This window comes from Apium graveolens, chromosome 4 (assembly GCF_009905375.1).
Source record: "Apium graveolens cultivar Ventura chromosome 4, ASM990537v1, whole genome shotgun sequence".
Classification (NCBI taxonomy): Eukaryota; Viridiplantae; Streptophyta; class Magnoliopsida; order Apiales; family Apiaceae; genus Apium; species Apium graveolens.
In genome coordinates this window covers 288,395,314-288,420,577 of record NC_133650.1, presented here as the reverse complement: position 1 = coordinate 288,420,577, position 25,264 = coordinate 288,395,314, and the positions used below count along the sequence as shown (strand labels likewise).

Genomic DNA, 25,264 nt, shown 5'->3' with positions numbered 1-25,264 from the left:
GGCCTATTGAGGTGGCGTAAGAGGCTAATTCGGTTGCGCGCAAATTATAACCGATTAGTCCAGCAGTTCAGAGACCTAGCTAGTCTCTGAGTTCCGGAACAGGTAAATGGGATGGCAGTTAGAGCCGTCTGGTGTTGATAGCCTGATCAGCTGTCTTCACATATCCATTATGTATCTGATTTGGCTTTGTGATTCCCGTAAGGGTATAAGTAATTGATACAGTGGTTTTATAAATGTGAATAACATGCTAAAATTAGATTCTGATACTTACACAACACACTACTATGTTGTTTTATTAAAAGCATGCTAGTCAGTGATATCCAGTTATCTCAGCTTTTCATTATATACTGTTGTTCACATGATTATAGCTCTGTTCTTATCTTTGGCTACACTACTGTTTTTATTCTGTTATTCATATGTTGGTATTGTTGAGCGACTATGCTCACCCTTGCAACCTGTTATGTATATATGTCATAGATTCCTAGAAGACCAGTCAGACAGACCCGTGTTCCCGCCCCTTCAGGACTCGGCTCCTCAGAGTGTTAGGTCACACACACTGTAGAAGGGGGTTGAATACAGTGTTTACTACAATCAAATCGAATATAAGAACTCAAGTAACAGAACACAGATTTTATTCAACACAATAAACTCTGTTACAATATGGAAATGTCCTCTCTCAGTGATGAACAAATTATCACGAGAGCTGCTAGGGTTATATTGAATAATAACTTCGATTAAGATAACACATATAGTGTAAACCCTATGCCTGTGTTTATATACTACACAGTTACAAGATAATGTTCAAATTGATATAGAATATAATTCTGCTTCCTAAAATATATCAACAAGTTATCTTTTCTTCCAAGTATTCTATTCTTTATAGAATTCTTTCTTCATGCATATTTCTTTCTGTCTTAGTCTCGATATTCTTTCCTTTCAATCAGCCGTCTGCCTTATCTGAAAGTCTCCTTAAATCCTGATATTATCTCATGATAAATATCTTCTGATAACTTAAGTTCTGATATCTTAAGTCCTGACTTCAGTATAAGTACTAATTTCCAGTTAAGTACTGATTTGTCCTGTTAAGTAAGATCTGAAAACTTAAACACAAATCATATTAGACATGAAATCACAAATATATCTAACAATCTCCCCCAACTTGTAAATTAGCATAATATACAAGTTTAACAGATATTTGATGATGTCAAAAACATTAAGTACAAATACATGAGAATTTGACTAGATTACTACAACTTACAGTCCTTTCAGTTTTTCCATCCTTAAGATCTGATAACAGCTCCAGTCTGTATACACTTCAGAATTTAAGCAGTTGTAGATCTTTGACTTGGCTTCAATTTCTGATCTCTTTGATGTTAGAAGTTGTTCTGAGATAGTTCTTCAAAAGACATCTCTCAGCATATTCAAGTTCATTGACCATGCTCCTTTTATCATTTATCAATTCAGCTGTATCTTCACCAGTTTGAAAAATAGCTGCTCTGAGATCATTTATCTTAGCTTTTCTTATCTCCTGATCTAGTCTGATCAGATATGCCTTGTCAGACTCTAAATTGAATTCCACAGCTTTATAACCCAGAAAAGTAGTTATGATCTTAGCAGAGTTAGGCTTCATTTCGACAATATCACCTTTGTGATCTCTGTACTTGGGACAATATGTGCTGTCAGACTTTACAAAATAAAGCTTCTTCTGTCTTTGAATTTGTGACTTTAAATAACATGCAGCACTATCTGTTAATCTATCTTTCACTTGAAGTAGGAATAGAACATGTTCCAGTTCCTCAAAATACTTCATTGGTATAGCATTCTGCCTGATATGGTATACCCTTCCATCTGTCATAAAATATAACAAGATATGTTCTTTCAAAAAGGTATGGTAAACCATTTGTACAGATTCAAGTCGATTCAATCTTTCAGGAGTTGCTCCAACACCTGGTTCACTTAAGGAAGTTGGATCATTGGTAGTGTTATGTACTCTTCTTTCATCAGAACTACCCAATCCAGATTTATATCTCTTGCTTCCTTTCCTGTAACAACTCTTGCTTCAAAACCACTTGTTGCAGTCTTCAAAAATTGAGTATGTTTAGCTTTGGTGAATCCTGGTAGGAGTTTCTTTGAAGGTTTAACATGAGCAATGTCAGAGGTATCCTTTTCCTTAACTTCTGATATCAAGTCAACTTAAGCTATGTCAGAGGTTGCTTGCTTCACTGTCATATCAGAACTTATTACATCTTGACTCTGAACAACATGAGCCATGTCAGAGGTTGTTTGAAAAATCTTCTTTGAAATCAGAGTAAGACTATCATAATCTTCTTCATCAGTTATTTCTTCATCCATGACTAGCATATAAACCTTTACAGGTTCATCAACTTTTTCTTTACCCTTGGACATTGGATCAATTTCCACTTGTGATTTGGCTTTGGTTGCCTCATAATTTGTTCTTTCCTTTATCACAAGACCCTTAGGCTTTGGAAATTTCTTTTCAACAACAGAAGCTTTAGATTTTGTCTTGACACCTTCTGCTTTGAGTCTAGCTTCTTCTTCCTTTAGACTCTCAAAGTCTCTTTAAGAAATAATTGCTTTGAAATTTCTTCATCAAGTTCCAGATGTTCACCAGAACTTATCCTTTTACCGGTATCAGAACTTATTCTTCTCCCAGTATCAGAACTTGTTCCTTGACTTGTAATTCTAGCTTTACTTGATGAAAATCCTTTGCCTTGACCTTGACCTCTACCCTTATCAGGGTTTCCCTGGTCATCATTTCCATTATCCTTTCCCTTAAGTGTCTGAATAGATTTGCATTTGGACTTAATCATTTTCTCCCCCTTTTTGGCATCAACAGGTAAAAGAAGAGAGACAAGCAATTACACTGAGGATTGGATCTCATTGACTTGAGTTTGCTGAGAAGCTTGATTCTTTAAAATTTCATCAATCTGAGTTTGTTGCTTCTCCTGAGTTTTCTCAATGTAGGCAATTATATCAAAGGATGGCTTGAAAAATCTGTTCTTTTCAAGTTTCACATTCATATCTTGCTGGATCAAGGTTTCTTGAATTTTATTCACCTTGGCATGAGTTGTTGAGTGTTGACCCTGAAGGTGCCTAGTACTCAATGCAGTAACTCTCAGCTGTGCCTTGAAATCATCATTTAACAGCATTTCATCAGCCTTTTCCAGATGCTCAGCAAGAATCTTTTCAGAAGGAACAAAACTAGCTGAGTTCCATTCTTTAGTCCACTCCTTTCCTCTAGGAGTTTCACTCCAAGGTAGTGGTGCTTCCTTAACAAACTTCTTGATTAGATCAACTTTATTAACTGTTTGTTGAGTTGCATGTCCTGATGGACCAGCTGCATCAGCATTTAGATTGGTAGCAGCTTCACCGGTAGTTTCCTCATTGGCAGCATCAGAACTTGCAGATCCTGTAGTATCAACATCCTCTGATAAAATAGCAGTATGTGAGGCTATAGAAGCTTCACCATCATCCTCTAAATTCTGATCTGCAGCTAGGTTCTGATCAACATCCAAAATTGGTGTTGTTAGTGGAGTGAGTTGAATTGGTGAAGCTTCCAAGTACAAAACCTCAGGCACAATCAAGTTATGAATATCAATTTCAGCACTTCTACCTGGGTCTGCAGTATGTACTTGTTCAATTATAGGTGACATAGGAGGTGTGGGTACTTTATCTTGAGCAGTTTCTGGTTGTGCAGAAGGAAGTGATTCAATAACAATTAGTTCTGTTGAGATCAGAGATTCCTGATCCCCTTCCTTAGCTGCTTCCACTACATCCCTTGAATCTGACTCAACTATGTCCCTGTGAGCTCTCTGTTTCTTTAATTTCTTCAAAGATGGAGACACTGTATGAGCTTTATCATCAGAATTTAACTTTCTAAGCCTTTTGAGGGGCCTAGAACTCCCAGTTACAGTATCTTTCTGAGAAGAAACCTTCTCAGCTTCTACAACAACAGGTTCTGATGTTTGAACCTGTTCCTCAGTATCTGATTCATCTCTCAGAATCATTCTCCTCCTCTTCTGTTGAGACTGAGGCACAGCCTTTGTCCTCTTTGGTTTGGAAGATGAAGGCTTCACAGTATGTAATGAAGGTTGAGGTTGAGAAGTTTGAGGTGTTTGTGTAGAGGTTGTAGGTGCTGATGGTTGAGGTTCTGATGGTTGGACATCAGGATATAGTTCAGTGTATTTAACTGGATCATAGGTTATTAAGGCTTGTTTGACAGATAAAGGAACTTGGAGGGGTCCTAACACAACCTTCTTATTATCAGTAGATAATAAGTCATTAAAAGCTCTTTTAGCTAGTCTAAATGATGAAATTAATTCACTAGCTGATTGGGGCTTATCATCACAACAAAAACTATAGATAAGCTGACAGAATCCAGCAAAGTAAATAGTATTTCTGTCTTCTGTCATTCTATCCCCAATGAAACCTAAGACATCACTTGCATAATCAAAATCGGTTTGGTTAATGAGAGCATACCCGATTTGTTGGCTGAATATGGGGATTGCATCAAAATTAGAACATTTATTTGTAAAAGCCTTGGTTATGCAGTCAAAGAAGAAACTCCATTCCCTCCTTATGTAAGATCTCTTCAACTGATCCAGCTTTGCCAATGTCCTCTCATACCCCAGACTGGCCATCATGTTTTGAAGAACTGGCTCCTCAACAGTAGAATAAACACAGTTCTCAGGCAGCTGCAGTGCTTGTCAAACCGTGCCCAATGTCACGACATGCTCATCCTTCCCTGATGAAAAAATTATGCTTGGGGACCCTTGAGTACCACCATCATCATATACTCCGTTTCTCCATAACTCCAGCACTTGAGTACCAAAGTCTTTATTCGGTTCGGTTAGAGCGTACCCAATATCAGAACTAGTACGAAAGTCTTGAATGAAGTGAAGTTCTGACGGGGCTTCTGACTTGTTAAGAATAGCGGAGAAGTTATTAGGAACAAACTTAGCCCCATTGAAAATTACGTCTTTTGGTGCCATCTCTGTAAGAAATTAAGTGAATAAGAGTATGTTTGCAAAGTGTTTGTAAAAAGTCCTGAGAGAAAAACAACTTCAGAAAATAAGAGAGAGAGAGAGAGAGAGAGAGAGAGAGAGAGAGAGAGAGAGAGAATAAAAGAGATTTAGAATAGAAAAGTAAGTAAAAGATTAGAAAATCTTTTATCTCTCATATATATACTCTCTCCACTCAATAGTTGTATTTTTGAAGCATGGGATACACTTTACACCTGGCACCATGTGAACAGTCAGTAAATGGTTAGAACAAGAGTTAATGGACACGTAAAATAAGCAATAATTATTGTGCACATGCAGTTTTTCAGGACATACACGTTAACCACTAACCCATAATGATTATGACCATTTTATCTCACATAAACCAATATTCTGTAAAAATATTATCATTCAAGTAATGACCAAAAATAAACCAAGTAAATAAATACTTCCACGTCAGCATCAGAACTTGATTATTATCAGGATTTAAAAGTCATCAGAATATGGCTCATTAACTCGAAAAGTGAATGTTTATTCATGTAATTCTTCACACAAATACTGATATGGTTACATCAGAACTTAATCATCAGAACTTCCATCAGAACTTGTCCTCAAAATTTATGCAACTGACTCTTAAACTGTTCATCAAAAATAACATTGATCACCACAGTAATTTTCATCATTCATATGGAGTGTAAGTGTGTGCATTAAGCTAAATATCAGACAAAGAGTAAAGTCTGATTCACTTCAGTACATCTAAGAAATAAGGCATAACTAAGAACTTTACTCAAAATTTGTCATTATTCTGAAGCCTACTATTGAATGAGTTCATGCATGAGTCCACCTCAACTGTTTTGTGCTCATTTTATGCATCTTTTGAAATTCCATTTTACAGTGGCTTCTCGGTGTAAGTGAGTCACGACTACTTATCAGAATTTATGTTGTTATCAGAGTATTTCTCCGGTAATCATAGATAGTGAAAAGTCACCAAGAAAATATTATTGTGCTTTTCTAATGCATATTACTTAATACCAGCAACGCACTTGGGTCTTCCCTTCCATATTTTTACTCTAGATCTCAAAGGAGTATCTGATATTCATTTATTTTCTTTTTATTTTCTTTTTCTTTTGATAAGTGAGGCTTATCAGCACTTAGTACATCCATCAGATTTACTAACATCAGAGCTTAACAGATAAGAAGCACTATTCTAGTTTTTGACTTAGTAATAAGATACACAAAGTAAACTTCAACTAAGCTCAATATCAGAATTTGCTTGTGTTAAAAGATTTCCACATAAACAATTACTTCATACATGGGATGTTTAGTATATTAAAGACTACTAGGTCAGCATCTAGCACAGTTATCCTCATTGGATTGAATAGTCACAGAAACATTCATATCACTATCAGAGTTTAGAAATTCACATCAGACAACAATCAACACTTAAGCAAATTTCAATTTAAGCACAGAATACACAAAGATAGTAATATCTGTAAATACTGATCATAAAGTCTGATGTATCAGAACATAAACTAGGCAGATTTAGAGAAAGAACTTGAAACCATTCCAAGTTCATTTACCAATCTTGTAAAAGTAGCTTCACACAGTGGTTTTGTGAAGATATCTGCTAGTTATTGATCTATTGGAACAAAATGCAATTCCACTATACCTTCATCCACATGTTCCCTTATGAAGTGGTACCTAATGCTGATGTGCTTTGTCATTGAGTGTTGAACTGGATTACATGTCATAGCAATAGCACTTTGATTATCACAGTAAATAGGGATTTTAGAAAATTCTAACCCATAATCCAGTAACTGATTCTTCATCCAAAGAATATGTTCACAACAGCTTCCTGCAGCAATGTATTCTGCTTCTGCAGTTGATGTGGAAATTGACTTTTGTTTCTTGCTAAACCAAGAAACCAATCTGCCTCCAAGAAATTGGCAGCTTCCACTTGTGCTTTTCCTGTCAATTTTGCATCCTGCAAAATCTGCATCTGAGTAACCTATTAGCTTAATGTCTGATTCTCTAGGATACCACAATCCCATGTCAGCTGTATCCTTAAGGTACTTGAAAATTATTTTCACAGCTGTTAAGTGAGGTTCTCTTGGATCTGCTTGAAATCTTGCACAAAGACAGGTAGCATACATGATATCAGGTCTACTTGCAGTTAGATAGAGTAGAGAGCCAATCATACCTCTCTAATCAGTAATATCTACTGATTTACCAGTATCCTTATCCAACTTTGTTGCAGTGGCCATAGGAGTGGATGTATTTGAACAATCTTGCATTCCAAACTTTTTCAACAAATTTCTAGTGTACTTAGATTGACAAATAAATGTTCCTTCTCCATTTTGCTTGACTTGAAGACCTAGAAAATAGTTAAGTTCTCCCATCATACTCATTTGATATCTTGACTGCATCAGCTTGGCAAACTTCTTACAAAGTCTGTCATTTGTAGAACCAAAAATGATATCATCAACATATATTTACAACAAAAGTAAGTCATTTCCATGGTTGAGGTAGAACAATATTTTTTCAATAGTCCCTCTATTAAATCCACTTTCCAGAAGAAACTAAGCTAAAGTCTCATACCATGCTCTTGGAGCTTGCTTAAGGCCATAAAGTGCTTTATCAAGCATGTAGACATGATTAGGAAATTTGGGATCTACAAAGCCTGGAGGTTGTTCAACATATACTTCCTCTTCCAATTCTCCATTAAGAAAAGCACTTTTCATATCCATTTGAAAGACTTTAAACTTCTTGTGAGTAGCATAAGCCAAAAATATCCTTATGGCTTCCAATCTAGCAACTGGTGCAAATGTTTCATCATAATCAATTCCCTCATGTTGAGAGTATCCTTTTGCAACCAGCCTTGCTTTATTCCTTGTAATTATGCCATCACTGTCAGTTTAGTTTCTGAACATCCACTTTGTACCAACAACAGACCTGTTCTTTGGTCTTGGCACTAGGGTCCAGACTTTATTTCTTTCAAATTCATTTAACTCTTCCTACATTGCTTGCACTCAATCAGCATTTTGAAGAGCTTCTTCCACTTTCTTTGGTTCAGTCTGAGATAGAAAAGAATGATAGAGACATTCATTTGATGTAGTTTTTCTAGTTCTGACACCTGCATTAGGATTTCCAATAATTAAGTCAGGTGTATGTGCTTTAGTCCACTTCCTTGCAGATGGAAGGTTATCTCTAGAACTGGATGCTCCCCCATAATCCATGCTGTCTCCATCAACATTTTCTGATGCTCCCCCTGAAATTATGCTCTCTGAGTTGGATCCTTCAGAATTTGAGTTTCCAGAACTTGGCTCATCAGAACTTGATGAATCAGAACTTAAAGAGCCTGTTATAGGTTCTGATGCTTCTTGAAATGTGGTTGGATCTTCAGTATGCTCCCCTTGCACAGGTGCATCTTCCTTTGGTGTAGTCACCACAGTTTCAATAATATCATAGTTTAATCCATCAGAGTTTGCAATATCAGGATTTAGACTGTTAGGATTTACAGAATCAGAATTTAACACTTCATTTTCGAATCTCAGCTGATCATGATCATTGAAATCTTCAAGCCCAGTAATTTTCTTATCATCAAAAGAGACATTGATAGATTCCATGACAACCCTTGTTCTTAAATTGTAGACTCTGAAGGCTTTTGTGGAAAGTGGATATCCAACAAAAATTCCTTCATCAGCTTTTAGATCAAATTTGGATAGCTGTTCGGGATGAGTCTTAAGAACAAAACACTTGCATCCAAATACATGAAAATACTTCAGATTTGGCTTCTTTTTCTTCACCATCTCATATGGTGTCTTTCCATGCTTGTTAATGAGTGTAGCATTCTGAGTAAAATAAGCAGTCTGCACAGCTTCAGCCCAAAAGTAGGTTGGTAACTTTGCTTCATCAAGCATAGTCCGTGCAGCTTCAATAAGAGTTCTATTCTTTCTTTCAACAACTCCATTTTGCTGTGGAGTTCCAGGAGCAGAAAATTCCTGCTTTATTCCATGGTCTTTGCAGAACTCTTCCATGATCAAAATCTTGAACTCAGTGCCATTATCACTTCTTATGATCTTCACAGAATTTTTGACCAATTTATCCAGTTGCTTGACATGATAAATCAAGATAGATGCAGTTTCACTTTTTTTGTTCAAGAAATACAGGGGTGTATCTGGTGAACTCATCCACTATGACCATAACATATTTCTTCTTTACAATAGACATGACATTTACTGGACCAAATAGATCAACATGTAATAGGTGATAAGGCTCAAGAATTGATGATTCAGTCTTGCTCTTGAATGAAGATTTTCTTTGTTTTGCTTTCTGACATGAATCACAAAGGCCATCAGGAGCAAATACTGATTTTGGCAGTCCTCTCACAAGATCTTTCTTGACTAGTTCATTTATATTGTTAAAATTTAAATGAGAGAATTTCTTGTGTCAATCCCATCTTTCTTCAATTGATGCTATACTCAACAGACAGATTGCAGAACCATCATTACTTGTTGAAAGCTTGGCTTCATAAATGTTATCATGCCTGTATTCCTTCAGAACAACTTTGCCTGTAGATTTGCTTACAACTTCACAGTGTTCTTCAAAGAAATTCACATGATAACCTCTGTCACAGATTTGACTAACACTCAGCAGATTGTGTTTAAGTCCTGAGACCAGAGCTACTTTTTCAATGATGACATTCCCAAGATTGATATTGCCATATCCCAGAGTTTTTCCCATATTGCCATCCATAAGAAACACTTGGGTCAGCTTTCTCCATAAAGTCTGATAGCAGGGTTTTATTTCCAGTCATATGTCCTGAACATCCAGTGTCCAGAACTAGGATGTTCTTCCTGTTGCCCTGCAATCACAAAGACCACTAATGATTAGTTTTAAGGACCCAGACTTGCTTGGATCCTTTGGCCTTATTAAGTTTGTTAACATTTGCAGCGGATTTAACATCAGAGTTTATGTTAACAGTTTTCTTATCAGAATTTGCAATATCAGACTTTGCATCAGAACTTACACTAGAAGGAATAATGCTAACTTTCTTTACAGAAGGTTTTATTTGATAATAATCATAGTACAAACTATGATATTTCTTACAAGTATAAATGGAATGCCATAAACTAGCACAATGAAAACAAGGATTTTGTGGCTTATATCTAACAGACTGACTCTTAACTCCTGACTTTGAGGGTAAGGAGTTTATGTTCTTATTCTTCCTGCAAAAAGAAGCCAGATGGTTAGAGTTTCCACAGTTATGACATGTTTTTCTAGGAGCATTAGGAACAGACTTATAATTGTTACTTTTGTTCACACCTTCCTTTCCATTCCTATTTTTCCTAGGTGGCTTTACCTTGTTTACATTTTTACCCTGTTTCAGCTTATGCTTAAGCTGCTTCTTAGTCATTAAGCCTATGTTAACTTCAGTTGGCTTATCCTGTTTAGGTTTTTCAGAAGTTAATTTCTCCTTAACTTCTGATTTCTCAATATTAGTCTTTGCAGTTACAAACTTAACAGGATTTACCTTTGGTTTTTGTTTAACAACTATAGGCTCAGTTTCTATAGTTCCCTTACTGTTCTTATCATCTCCATAACCTAAGCCCTCTTTCCAGTTTCCACTACTCAACAAATTCTGAATTGTTCGGCCAGAGTTAGTTCAAGTCCTGATAATCTCTCTTTCATTTTCTAACTCAGTTTTTAGAGATTCATTCATTTTAAGCACTTCATCCCTAACATAAAAGGCATCATCTCTATCTTTCCGAGTTTGATGGAGCATGACTAACTCTTTTTCTAAATAATCATTCCTTTTCTTAAAAGCCAGATTTTCAGAAGTTAACCTATCACATGTTAAAGTCTGATCTCTATAACTAATGAATATGGTTTTAAGATAAGATCTCAACGCAGTAATATTATCAGTATCAAAAGCAAGTGTTGATAGAGGTACCTTCAATTCAGCAGTTTCAAGTCTGCTATCAGAATATGCCATTAAGGCATAGTTTACCTCTTTTTCAGAATCTGAAGTGTCTGAATGGTTTTTCTTGCAATCAGGAGAGATATGGCCTTTGTCAGACTTTCCTCCTTTGACTTCAGTTTTTCTGAGCCCTTTCTTTTTAGGACTTCCACCTTTCCTGGAAAGCTTCTTCTCAGAATCTTGTGTCTTAGTGGGCATGGATGGAGTTTGTGTTCCTTCAGACATGATTGTTTTGGGTTTTTACTGTTTGTGTGTTAATAGATAGGCTCTGATACCACTTGTTAGGTCACACACTGTAGAAGGGGGTTGAATACAGTGTTTACTACAATCAAATCGAATATAAGAACTCAAGTAACAGAACACAGATTTTTATTCAACACAATAAACTCTGTTACAATATGAAACTGTCCTCTCTCAGTGATGAACAAATTATCACGAGAGCTGCTAGGATTATATTGAATAATAACTTCGATTAAGATAACACATATAGTGTAAAACCTATGCCTGTGTTTATATACTACACAGTTACAAAATAATGTTCTAATTGATATGAAATATAATTCAGCTTCCTAAAATATATCAACTAGTTATCTTTTCTTCCAAGTATTCTATTCTTCATAGAATTCTTTCTTCATGCATATTTCTTTCTGTCTTAGTCTCGATCTTCTTTTCTTTCAATCAGCCGCCTGCCTTATCTGAAAGTCTCCTTAAGTCCTGATATTATCTCCTGATAAATATCTTATGATAACTTAAGTTCTGATATCTTAAGTCCTGACTTCAGTATAAGTACTGATTTGTCCTGTTAAGTAAGATCTGGAAACTTAAACACAAATCATATTAGACATGACATCACAAATATATCTAACAGTAGTGTATATCAGGCCACATGCGGTCTGATGAGTTGCTGAATAAAGTTAGAGTGTGTCAGACGTTGAATAAAGGGTTTGTAATAATGTGAACCTGAATCATACTTGAACCTGGATCGGATCTTGGTTCGGGGTCAAGTTAGTATATATTAATAATAATCTTGTTGTTTATATTTTTGGTAATTGTGTTGAGTGACGTCAACTCCTGACCCCGGGGTTGAGGCCGTCACAGGTATGATGTAATAAAAGTTAAGGTTGTGGCTTGTTTTCATACTTTAATCTGTTGTGATCCTTGTTTATGGTAAGTAAGGTCTTTACATATATTACTTTCACAAGCAGGTATATATAATGAGTGTGTGTGTTGTGAACCCCAAATTTCTGACCCGGGTTTAGAGGGCGTCACAATTCAAATTAGCATGTAACATCTTACATCTCTTAGGCTATGTTTGGAATTGTTGTTAAAAATTGTTGTGCTGTTAAAAAAAGTGCTGTTGAAAATCAGATGAATGTTTGGTAATATTTTTAATTTCTATATGTTTTGATGTAAAAGACTATAAAAAAATATTTTTAATGAGATTTGATGGTTAAATCAACATCCGTTTCCCGCAAAAGCTGAAAATCAGCTTTTTTGAAAAGTACGGGGGACCTTACTTTTTCAAACGGTAACTTTTAAGTCAAAAGCACTTTTCAGAAAACAGCTTTTTAATTTACCAAACAGTTTTTAGTCATTTTTTCGGTGAAAAATTGTTGATATCTGCAACAACAATACTAAACACACCATCGTAATTAACTAAGCAAACAGTTCCATTATTAGGGTTAGAACCGATCAATTTGTATCGATAAATACACTTAGACAAATTTGAATCATCAATTTTGTCATAATGATCCCACACTAGAAAAACATTTTTTTCTTTCAAGGTAAGAATTATGACTCTATTATTATAGTATAATTTATAATTATTTGGAATATGCCTAATCAAAGGAACCTTTTTGGTTAGATGTTCATATTCCCCGCAATGTATTATATAGTTTTTAAATTTTTTCTCTCTATATTTTGTATATAACTATATAAGTAGCGGTTATTTTATTTATAATAGAAAGTTAGTAAATTTAGTTGTTATGATAATTAAAACTAATTAATTTTTTCACTTGTATGTGATTTGCAGTTTTATTTCGGACAAACAACATTACTTAGTTATTGATTTTCTCTTTTCGATCATTATATATTTATTTTCTAAATATTCAAAAATATTTATACTATACTATAATAACCGGAATGGGGTATAATTTGGTTCAACTGTTATTCCCTAATTTTGGTTATGAAGAAAATAAATAAATAGTGTTATATATCTGTTAAACTACTAAATTATTAAGCTAGTACACACATAGTCTACTTATCCTACTAAAATAGAGCTTATCTTATTATTAAAAAAATAAATATATAGTGTTATATATCAACTAAACTACTAAATTGTTAAACTACTAAATATAGTATACTTATCCTAATAAACTACGACCATTATCCTATTATTTTTATTATAAATTTATAATTATTATATAATTATATAATTTTTATAATATAACGGAATAAATAAAAAATTTAAATATTATCGTGAACCCGTGCATCACACGAGATTTAAGCTAGTATTTATAATAACAAACTTGAACGAAAGAACACCCTGAACCTGGCAAAATGGGTCTGGATCCGAAGAATCGAACCGAAATTCATAAAACCGAGATCCGATCCGAGATGCGAATCATACAATCTGATAGTTATCCAATTTTAATCCGAATTAGACCTGAACCGAATCACATCCGATCCGAACCGATCCAAATGGTCATCAAATATATCATGATCCGAAAGCGGATCTGACGAAATTAATTCGATCCGAAACAGAACCGGTTATCCGAATTAACATGTCTCCCCGAAATATCTCGAATCTCGATACAATTTATCAACCGGAGACGTGTAAAAAAAAAAGATTTCCCTCCACGTTCAGTTGTACATCGCTACTGCTCTTTCAAATTTCCTAGGGTTTCTCCGCCAAAATGCCACCACTCATTTCCGCCATTTCCACCACCACTCGACGTCGCATTTACTTCAAATCTATATATAAGGCCTCTAGATTCATATCCACAGCTTCGATACCACTAGAATACCCTCTTTCCCACCCAATTTACACCATATGGGGCTCCAACACTGCCGTTGGCAAAACCCTAGTCTCCGCCGGCATCGCCGCTTCATTTCTCTCTAATTCCGCTTCTCCTTTCAAATTCCTCTACCTTAAGCCGGTCCAAACCGGTTTCCCCTCCGATTCCGATTCTCGATTCGTGTTTCGAAAGTTTTCCCAAATTTTTCGACATCGGAAATGTAATCGGACTGTTTTCGCGTCTGATTCGATAATTAGAGTGTCGGCGCCGGCTGCGGAGGTTGTGTTAGGGAGTCGGTGGAGAGATGAGAGCGAGAATTTTGCGAAATGTGAGAGTGGATTTTGGGAGTTAGGGAGTCATGAGGAGAGGAAACTGGAAGGTGAGGGCGGAGAGGAGAGTCGAGCGTCAGAATTAATTTGTAAGACAATGTATGCCTGGAGGGACCCGGTTTCGCCTCATTTGGCAGCTGAGAGGGAGAATGCTGTGGTCGAGGATGCGGATTTGTTGGAGATGTTGAAGAAATGTTTGTATATTGGTTCGGAGGAGGGGAGTAGTGTGGCGGGAGAGGATGAGGTTGGTGTTTTTAGTTTGATAGAAACTGCCGGTGGTGTTGCAAGCCCCGGGCCTTCTGGTTCGCTTCAATGTGACTTATACAGGTGGTGATATCTAATTTTCCTCTGCGGTTTAGTATTTTGCTGAGTAGTGGAGATAGTTTAGATAATTAGTGGGTTTTAATTTTAATTTGTAAATAAACCATAATATACTGTGTACAGAAAATCATAATGTTTTTTGCTAAATCAGAATAATTATGCAGTAATAATTAAGTATATGAATAGCGTATCATGCTAAGGGAGAATGATTTTTTTTGATAAAACTGTCTCTACTTTAAGGTTCATTGACTAACCTAGCTTCTGGATTTTTAATGATGCCTTTTAAATTTTAGATGATTAAATATCTAAAATTTTCATGTTTCATATCAATTTTTTTGTTGGCATAGTTTTCTTCTTACTTTCTGTAAATTTGCACATGTTTGGTTTAAAATTGCTGGAGTTATCTCCATATGCTAGTGGACCACTGAAGTGGCAGAATTTATGAGCTAAGTATCAAAGAACTGAAGTTGTACTTCTCTTTGCATGATTCCTGTGTACGACAGCTAAGGCAATTATGCAAAAAAAAAAGGGAACTAAAGCTGACTTACAGGGTAGAAAATAGAAGTACAGATTAGATATATTTTTTATGTAAAATAGGAACATACTTTTTATATCGTTATCATTTTTACGTGGTAATCAAATGACATGTTTATGCAGGCCATTCCGCTTACCTGCAGTCCTTGTCGGGGATGGCCGATTAGGTGGTATTTCATCAACCATTTCAGCATATGAGAGTTTGAAGCTTCGAGGTTATGATGTTGTTGCTGTAGTTCTTGAAGATCAAGGTCTTGTAAACGATGTCCCACTGTTATCTTATCTGCGGAACAGGTATGATTTTTTGTCAATTTAATATGATATGGTTGATAGTTTCAAAGCATATTAGAATTGGTATGTAATTATCTTTCTGAACATTTATATATATAATTGGGAAAGTTTGTGACAAAATCTACTTAATGCGGCAATACATTTCTATATGTATTTTCTTCCCTGATTCCTGCTGGTTTGTTATATTAATTGTACATCGGTTTATTTTTTTATAATATTTTAATATTCGATGAACTTCATTCTTCATGAATTTTCAAGGGTCCCTGTTCTTGTCGTTCCACCCATTCCAGCAGATATGTCAGACAACCTAATGGCATGGTTTGACGAATCCTACAGTGTTTTTGGTTCTCTAAAGGAAGTAATGTTGTCATCATTTTTGGAAAGAATTCAGAGATTACATGATATGCCAAAAAAAGCACTAGAAGTTTTTTGGTGGCCGTTCACTCAACACAAACTTGTACCTGAAGATAATGTAACAGTAATAGATTCTCGTTGTGGTGAGAACTTTTCAGTTCACAAGGTATGCATATTGTACAGGCTAACTAATTGTGCACTACTATGTCTTTACTAACGAACCGAACTTATCTGTTCAAATACTTTGACTGTCCTCTGCTTCCTCCTTTTATAATTTACAATAGCTTTTGTAACATCTCATAGCAACATTAACATTGATATGAATATAGGCTAAACATCAAGATGTCATGATACAACAGTTTGATGCTTGTGCAAGTTGGTGGACGCAAGGACCCGATGCTACTTTACAGGTCATTCTTTGACATCTGTTCACATATTGTCACTTCCTGCAGTTTACAAGATTCTTGCTGTCCTAATACCTCAATTTGAGTATCGATTTGTATTTGTCTTGCGATATATGTGTACCTATGCACATGCGTATGTACAGTTCTCTGCGATTCTATTCTTCGTGAATTGTGTCCATTCCAGTTCTAAAGAATGCGGCTATCTTGTCATAAGAACAATTATATTATATAGTGATTTTTAGAAAGAAAATAAAAATCATCTTATATTGTAAATATTCACGAAATAAAAATAGTCATACTATTATCTGGAGGACCTTGATCAGCTCATCAGCATGCAAGTTCTTTCGGTTTAATTCTCGGTGTTTACTCTTTAGATCAAAATAAAAATTAGGTATAGCCCATTAGGCTCCAAGGAGCTTGGGCGGCCCAATGTTTTTTTAAAGGTCAACAATGTCATAACACTGAAGCTTCATCTTTGTTTTAGATATCTCATCACCATTATACTATCAAAATTACTGCCTATTATGTATACCTGTTAGGCAATGAAGATCTTCTATCATTCTCACTTGTTTGCTTGTCAAATTAAGAATGAATACCCTGTCTTTATATATTCCACGGGTATTTATGTATGTTCTGCTTTATTATTGATGTGTTTAGGTGGTTTCAGATTGAGTTGGCAAGAGATATGGGTTATACTGCTGCAAGATTTGGGCATGTAATGTTTCCTAAGAATGTATACGAGCCTGTTCTAAAATGTGCAGAACTCTTACTTGAAGGTGTCGGAAAAGGTTCGTTATCTTATTCCTTTTTATACTTTAATTATGCGAGAAAGATGGCGGGGGCATTACCTTATCAACCATTAAGCTTTTATAATGCAATTTGACTAAGCTTGTGAATTAGTGTTTTTTTCCTCGTGATGCTAGCTATTCTCGAAGTAACGAAATGACACAGATGTCCAATTGTAGTTAGCTGTTCATCCTCTTACAAATATTTTAATTAGTCACCTCGTAACCTTTGTACATTAGTTAAATCACAAGTTGGATATAGATGTATTAATGTATCTAGAAGTTCTATAGCATTTCCAGTTATATTTAGTCATTGGTTCTCTAGTACTCTAGTCTCCGAAGAATGCTACTGACTAAAACTTCAGCATAATATGCTTTCTAATTGTTACTAGACCAGACACTTAGTTGTTGACTTGTGGCAGCAAGTCCTCTCTAATTTATTGACTAGCAAATCGCTGTTTGAGTTAGATGGTTAAAAATGTCATCAATAATAAAATTTCATATAATAGGAAGGGAAAGACTTGAAACTACACGTATCAGAGTTGTGAGGGAGAAAGGTCATCCTAACAAGTCATGGGTTTTACGTGTTGGTGTTGTATATATTGTTCAATTCTGTCGCATACTTTGTAGTGAACCTCATGTTTCTCTTATTGATGTGCTTGGGTCATAGTCAAATAGTCACCATCCGATCAGTCTATAGTAGACTCAAGGTGTCGTGGCAACTCAATCATAATACCTAGTGTCAATTTAAGTACATGGTGACGGTAGCTCCATTCGGTATAAAAATTTGATGTCAGTATTTTTTGGTTGCAAGACTTTGCTAGTTTTGTATTAGTTTATGTTATTGTTGTTGTAACTGTTCATATATATAATCCCTGTATTAGTGCCTCATACTACATTACTCCCTTTTCTGTGTATTCCTTTGTTGACTTTTGTCCTCAAAAAGGAATGTCTAAAATGGAGAAATATTTCTCTCTGACAATTTAAACAAAAACAAAAGAGAAGTACCAATATCTTTTCTTTTGGCTGTCTTTTGCAAATTGTAAAAAAATCCGTATTCTGAGAAGTACCAATCACTTAAGAAACTTCCTGGTGTCCATCTTGAAGAAGGTTGATTCATTATTTTTTCAGCATTGCTAGAATGGTCAACTAAGTTTCTAAAGTAGTCCGCTGATGCTTTGTTTACAGGATGGGCTTCTCGTGCCTACTTTTCAGACAATGGATCTACAGCAATTGAAATAGCTCTCAAAATGGCATTTCGGAAATTCCTATTCGATCATGAAGAACATGTGGCTTCTTCGGTGTCTGACATGACAGGAACACATGTTGAGCTCAAGGTAAGTCTACTTCTCCCTCCAATTTTTACCTAACCAAAAAATACCTAATACAACTGCTTGGTTCTATCTCCTACTTCAACGCACATGCTGCATGATTATTAATGACAATGAGAAAACCAGAAAACCGAAAACTTGTCTTTATTTTTCATATTTTTTTGTATCTTCTGTACAAGTGACATGTCTGGAACAAATTTAAGGCGAAAAAGGTGCTTTCTGATTAGAAAATAAATCTTTTCATTTAATTAAATTTACAGAAGTGCCTAACTTGAGGAAAATACTAGTTTAGGGTGGTATGTTATGCACCTTGACCTTCGCAAGGGCTATTGCTGGTGGCAACTAGTCATTTATTACTTTAAGAAAATCAAGACCATATTCTCATTTAATATTCTCCATAATTATCTTATTCACTTGATGTTCGTCTATTTCAAAAAAAATTGAGTTACATTCATTTAAGGAGTTTACCATTCTGCTGTGTTCTTTTTATATGTCTTGTAAATATCATGCATTATTGAAGTTGATAAGAATAAATTTCGAGTTGTAGGGAAATAGATTACTGTACATTTTACATTGATAGCACTAATGCTTTTGAATATTTGCAAAATGCTTAAATCAGGTTTTAGCACTCAAAGGATCTTATCACGGGGACACTCTGGGTGCCATGGAGGCTCAATCACCGTCACCGTACACTGGTTTCCTCCAACAACCATGGTATGGGCTTTCATTTTTGAACGTGGATCTTTTACTGCATATTTTGGGATTTGAAATAAATAATTTCTGCCCATTAAATCTTGTATGTGATTAAATCCTGTTTTTGCAGTGTAAAGTGATTAGGTATCTGATTATTTTTTTACTCTTGTTTCTGTTCCATCAATCAATTTCTTCAGTATAGGTTTTATTCACCCACAAACTTTAGTGCTACTTGACGATGTTGGTCTGCTTGAATTGCTCCAGGAGTTTTCTTATGAATGTAATTTCCTAAACATACAATGGCATTTTAAAGCATGTTTGTCTGCATAAATAAAAAAACTGTTTTTCTATTTTAAAAAATAGAAAATTAACAACAAATGAGGTTTTGCTCTCTTTTCTGAAAACTGTTTTCAAAGAACAGAGTTAACAAAAGTAGCAAAACAGAAAACATGAAAATATTGTTTCCGGAATATGTAAAATTGTTTTTTAGTTCTAAAACTCTATAGATATAACTCTTAAAGCTTCCTCTCAACTATTCTGCCAATATAACTACTTTGCATCATTCCAAACAAAACGTGACCCTTGTTTTCCAAAAACTGTTTTTGGTACAAAATTTGGCAACACCTATTAATTTTTAAACCTACAAAAAACATTTTTTACGTTATTATATCTAAAAACATAACTTTCAAAAGTAATAGCAAAATGCAATACCAAACAGCTTTAGTCTTCCGTTTTCTACAATAAAACTATAAAAGCCAACCCATTGCAACTAGAAAATTGATATCGCAGAAGGTATAATCACATTTACAGAATCACCACCAGGAGCAAATACTCTTTACTTTATTGTGAGACAGAATGTTAGGCTCCTAAGAGAAGTCATATCATCAAATTGAGTTCAGTCATGTTTAGTTGGATGTGTGTCCACACAAGATGAGATAGAATGCAAAACAAAGACATTAAGACTTAGGTGGAGGTAGCTCTCATAGAAGAAAGGATGCACGAGCATTTTTTGTAGTGATTTCTTTGCAAAAATTGTGGTGGACCAATGGATACTTAGTCGAAAGTTGTTCGCAAAATTTTGAAGACAGGGAACTAATTATGGACCTAGGCGAAGAGAAGCCTATAATTGATTATTCGCATGACCAAATTTGTGTGATCTTTGTGTGTGGTTCATTTTAGCCCACCCCAATGTTGTCGGAAAAAGGTTTTAGTTACTAGTTACTTGTGTACTTAGGTCTAATTTTTTGTACAAGATATATGTTGCAAGCAAAATAATTTCTTTGATGAGTGTTTGATATAATTTAATTAATTTCGCAGGTACTCAGGAAGAGGGTATTTTCTAGACCCCCCATTGGTTCATATTTGTGACGGAACTTGGAGGCTGTCCCTTCCTGATAGGTTGCAATCTTATGTAGGTGAAGAGGCAGATATGTGTAAGTGTAAGTAACTGGTGTCTCTTCAAATTTTATGGTCCATTCATCATACTATAACTTGCAATCACACCTTCTCCACAGTTTTTGGCTCTCGTGATGAAATTTTTAGCAAGAACAGGGATGATTCTAGTCTTGCTCGCTTTTATGCATCACATATTTCAGAAGAATTACTGGTTCATTCGGGAGAAAACCTGTCATATCATATTGGAGCACTAATTCTAGAACCAGGCAAGTCTGATTTTGTATACTACTCAATACTCTACAACAGCTTTGGTTTCAATAAATAATTTTCAAGTTTAAATATTATGTTACGTAAACTTTGTCAAGTGATATACTCTTCAATAAATTTCTTCCCAGTACCTGTGTTGTTCAGTTCATTATTGGGTACATACCATATACCTAAGACCCGTATAAGAAAGGAAAGAATGCAAAATATTGCATTTGATTAATTTTTTTTGTAATGCTATATTTTAAATTTTTGACTGCCTCCTCTTTGTCAGTGGCTCACACCACACGTTAGAAGTTTTGACAGTGAACTGTATATGAAGGGTTTTGCACATCTGAGAAAAATTCTCTTGCAACAGAGGTAAAACTTAACAATTATAAGTATCCCATTCGTAACCTGAACTAGTTGTTCACCTTTAACAATTTCATGAATTAACTCGAATTCTGATAAATAATTCCTACATATGTTTACAAGATAAAGTTATAAAGACTTGTAAATGGAGTATACAACCAAAAAATCAGGGCATATATAACTACTTATTCTTGGGTTTTGGTACGACTATTGAGATTCCACATACCGATCAATCCGGATCCATCTAGCATTTGATTTACTCTGTTAGGCTCTTTGTTAATAATAAAGCTTGTTTACAAATTAATTTTGCATATACAAAAAGGATCTAATCTACACAGGGAGAGGGTTGTAAATATAAAATTTGGGTATGACCTCATATGCCATGTACTTGTATGAAAGGTGTTACCAATTGATAAATGCTGTGATTTGAATATCCTTATTTATATACAGATTCTTGCATTCAGAGTTTTGGTGAACGCTTAGATATACAATGCTGTGTTCATTTTATTTTGTAATTAGTACTTCTTGAGAACTTTTCATTCGTTGACCTTATGTTACTTACATGGTTGCATTTGTTTGGCAGTAATACAGGGAGCTGGGGGAATGCAAATGATCGATCCCCTCTTTCAGCGTATTCTTGTTAAAGAATGCCAGTATCGTAAGATTCCAGTTATATTTGATGAGGTTTTTACTGGTTTCTGGCGTCTTGGAGCAGAGGTTGGTTATCTACTTTGATGGTATATGTTAATGGTTAAGATGTGTTCTTTGTCGGGATAAGTGTAGTCTTGCTTCAGAAACAGAACACCTGAAAACTCGATTTAGTTTTAAAAGAGTCACCGTAGTTGTTTTCAGTCAGCTATGAGTTTAATGCTTATCAGAGCTAGGAACATTCATCCTCGTAAATTGCAGTGGACATGCACCCATCAGATGCCCCCCTGTAAGAAATTGTATCTGTGTTGAGCTCAAGAATTACGCAGCTATGAGGGGGGCATGTAAAGATATATATATATAGTTCTACACAGGGAGAACAAATCTAGACGCTCACTGTATGACCTTGATGAGAAACGTTTTCATATTCAATTGGTCTTATATCTTACTCCCTCCGTCCCTTTCAATTGTTTACATTTTTTAGAGAGTGTCCGACACGCATTTTAAGGTGCATATAAAGTATAGTTCTGTAATTTTTTTTTACAATTTTGTTTTTCTGAATAAAAATTAAAACATTCAACTTTTATTCAGAAAAAGAAAATTGTAAAAATAAGTTACGTAACTATAATTTTTATGCACCTTAAAATGCGTGCCGGACACTTCCTCAGAAATGTAAACAATTGGAAGGGACCGAGGGAGTATTTATTTTTTAAGTTTTTGTTTTGACATGATGCTTTTGTGAATTTTAGCAATCTGATAGGAAATCATCTTTCTTTGCAGTCTGCTGCAGAGCTACTTTTATGCAAACCAGATATAGCCTGCTTTGCAAAGTTGATGACAGGTGGGATCATACCCTTGGCAGCTACATTGGCAACTGAGGATATTTTTGATGCATTCGTTGGTGATTCGAAGGTAATTTTAAATTTCTTTTGCAGGTAGAATTGTTTGCTCAAACAAGTGAGAGACTGATAAGAAAGCTAAAAACTGATTCGATGACTAAAATACAACTACTACTAAGGGTATTACAACCTTGTAGAAGATATGTAGATCCTGAAATTGTCTGTCTTTCACTAACATTACCGTGGATTATTTTCTGAAGTTGGGATTTGAATGTCGAAATACATAGTCTTTCCCCTTTCCCCCTTGGTCAGTTTTGCATGTTTCCCTGAAAATTATAGCTAATAACAACAATTGATTTAATAAATTTTAGTGCTTGGTTGTTCTTTCTACATTGCATAATTAAGAAAATATTAGTGCTTGGTTGTTCTTTCTACATCGCATAATTATGATGCTTGCATTTGCTTATGTGATGGTTGCAGCTTAAGGCTCTTCTGCATGGGCATTCATACTCTGCACATGCTCTGGGTTGTGCTGCTGCCGCTAAATCGATTAACTGGTTTAAGGACTGTCGGACAAACCATAATTTGAACCCAGAAGGAAGTTCTCTGAGAGAGGTATGTGTTTAGCACGTGTAATATATGTCTCCTTGTTGCAGATATGTTTCCCCGTGTTATATATGTATAAACTAGTTTTCGACCACGAATACTTAGTGCAATGAAAAGTAATTTATGTTAGCCACTTAATGGTTAATGTAGGACACATTTATCTTTGACTTCTCAAATTGTCCGTCTAATGCTTTTACAATAAAACTATGAACACCAAGCTTTAGTATATTTAGAGTTCGATTGGTACTTCAATCATTTTTTATTTTAATGATGATATTTTTTAGACACGGGGAAGTGGATCAGTGGGCACGCCAATAGATTGTTTCTGGGATTAAATAAAAACTTTGATGTTACACTATAATCCCTATGGTGCAAGCCAGCAACATCTTGGTTCTGGTGAAGCATCATGTTCAATAAATTTTTGTAACAGTTGTGCCAATATACAAGAGTAATGTCATTTGTATTTATAAATTATTTATATTTTCTTTTTAAGAGGGTCTACTTTTGCATTTTTATATTTTGCAATTGTTTAGCAGCTCATTCATTTTCTATTTTAGAACTCAAGAAGGTTGATCATTACTTTGTCAAAACCCACGGTTTATGCAATTTTGCGTAGGTTTTGTTTGTCCGGTCAAGTTCTCATATGTAAAGTGCCAATGGTCATTAACAAGATTTTTGGGGCTCAAATATCCCATTTTTAACTAAAATTCAGTTCCACCTTTTCCTTATATAAGTCTCGTTGAAACAAAGAATTGACATGATAAGGACATTAATGAACAGGGCAACTGGCGTTGTCATTGATTAGATTTCATTTTTAACTTGTATTTATTTTGGAATAATAAAATCATTTCCATGTAACTTGTGAATATTAAGAACTTTTTTCTTGTGGCGATGTTTGCCTGTAATAGATTGACTTTTTATTATTTTCTGCTAAGAAATGTCCTTTGTCGCACTGTTTCTTATTTTTTTTGGTTACTGCAGTTATGGAATATGGAACTAGTGCATCAAATCTCATTACATCCAGTAGTCCAAAGAGTGGTTGCGCTGGGAACTCTGTGCGCCTTAGAACTGAGAGCTGAAGGCTGCAATGCTGGGTAAAACTCCTCTTTTTTGTGTTTCTCAAGTTCCCCTGTTTCTTCCTTGACACCTCCGGAAGGCCTCATAAATTTCATATAATTCTGCTTACAAAATTAGGCAGCGATGACATAGTCACAAATTTGGACTCTTGCAACTTTTGCTTTTATCGTCTATTTTTGGTTTGTCCGAGAAGGCTGATACAAAAAATTTCTAAAACACTTTCAACACAGGTATGCATCTGAATATGCAAGCACGCTACTAAAGAAGCTTTACGAAGATGGTATATACATGAGACCTCTTGGAAATGTAATATATCTTATGTGTGGGCCTTGCACATCCCCAACAAAATGTCAAAGACTATTGGAGATACTTTACAAAAGGCTTGAGGAGTTTGGCGAGGAACAGAGCGTAGGAGTTGCATCACTTCAGTAAATTGTATTGCACTTATGCACAAAAGGTCCACCGGGCCGGGTTTTGACCGGGCCTTAAAAAGTCCGGGCTTTGATCGGGCCGGTCTTTTTAGGTTTTGATTTTGACCGGGCCGGGCCGGGCTTTCTAAAAATATCAGAGCCCGGTTTGGGCCTTTGAGGCGGGCCTAACCGGGCTTTTTTCGGGCCGGATCGGATCGGGCCGGTGTTTTTCTAATTTAAATTGGATCGAGTTTTATTAGAGATTCTGAAGACTACATATGTTAGTAACTAGATCATCATAAAAATGTATTAGTTTATATTGAATATTTTATGAAAACATTACTTCGTTGAAAATATTTAAGTTCGGCAAAAAATAAATATGTGTATAGAATAATATGTTTTATCATTATTATCCAAATATATATAATGTATTTACTATATCTTCTTTCATTATTTATGCAATGAAGTATATAAATAATATTATTAATTATAAATATGTAAATATATATGTGTTTAAAGTATTATTTATATTTATAGTAAATGTGAATTTATAAATATATAAGAAAATATATTAGAATAATCAGATTTTAACTGGGTTTTTTTCAGGCTTTTAA

The 25,264-nt window shown here is 35.0% G+C and overlaps 1 protein-coding gene across 2 annotated transcripts; it reads left to right on the top strand.

The window, feature by feature from the left end:
• Positions 1 to 13,836: 13,836 nt before the first annotated feature.
• On the top strand, positions 13,837 to 25,090 carry LOC141721168 (bifunctional dethiobiotin synthetase/7,8-diamino-pelargonic acid aminotransferase, mitochondrial). 2 transcript variants are annotated; one of them, XM_074523937.1, is made up of 14 exons: positions 13,837 to 14,674; positions 15,326 to 15,496; positions 15,752 to 16,013; positions 16,177 to 16,257; positions 16,919 to 17,039; positions 18,225 to 18,373; positions 18,987 to 19,081; positions 20,378 to 20,493; positions 20,575 to 20,721; positions 21,654 to 21,787; positions 22,499 to 22,630; positions 23,038 to 23,172; positions 24,145 to 24,257; positions 24,471 to 25,090. In XM_074523937.1, exons 1-14 carry the CDS (start codon positions 13,917 to 13,919, stop codon positions 24,670 to 24,672), a joined length of 2,616 nt encoding a protein of 871 aa, XP_074380038.1. In that variant the 5' UTR covers positions 13,837 to 13,916; the 3' UTR covers positions 24,673 to 25,090. The 2 variants fall into 2 exon arrangements, with proteins under 2 accessions (XP_074380038.1, XP_074380037.1); XM_074523936.1 differs by having other exon boundaries at positions 20,378 to 20,499.
• The last annotated feature ends 174 nt before the right edge of the window (positions 25,091 to 25,264 follow it).

Coding starts and splice junctions, on each gene's coding strand:
- LOC141721168 (XM_074523936.1), top strand. CDS start 13,917: ATGCCACCACTCATTTCCGCCATTTCCACCACCACTCGACGTCGCATT. Junction 18,374..18,986: donor GAACACATGTTGAGCTCAAG/GTAAGTCTACTT, acceptor TGCTTAAATCAG/GTTTTAGCACTCAAAGGATC. Junction 21,788..22,498: donor TCTGGCGTCTTGGAGCAGAG/GTTGGTTATCTA, acceptor CTTTCTTTGCAG/TCTGCTGCAGAGCTACTTTT.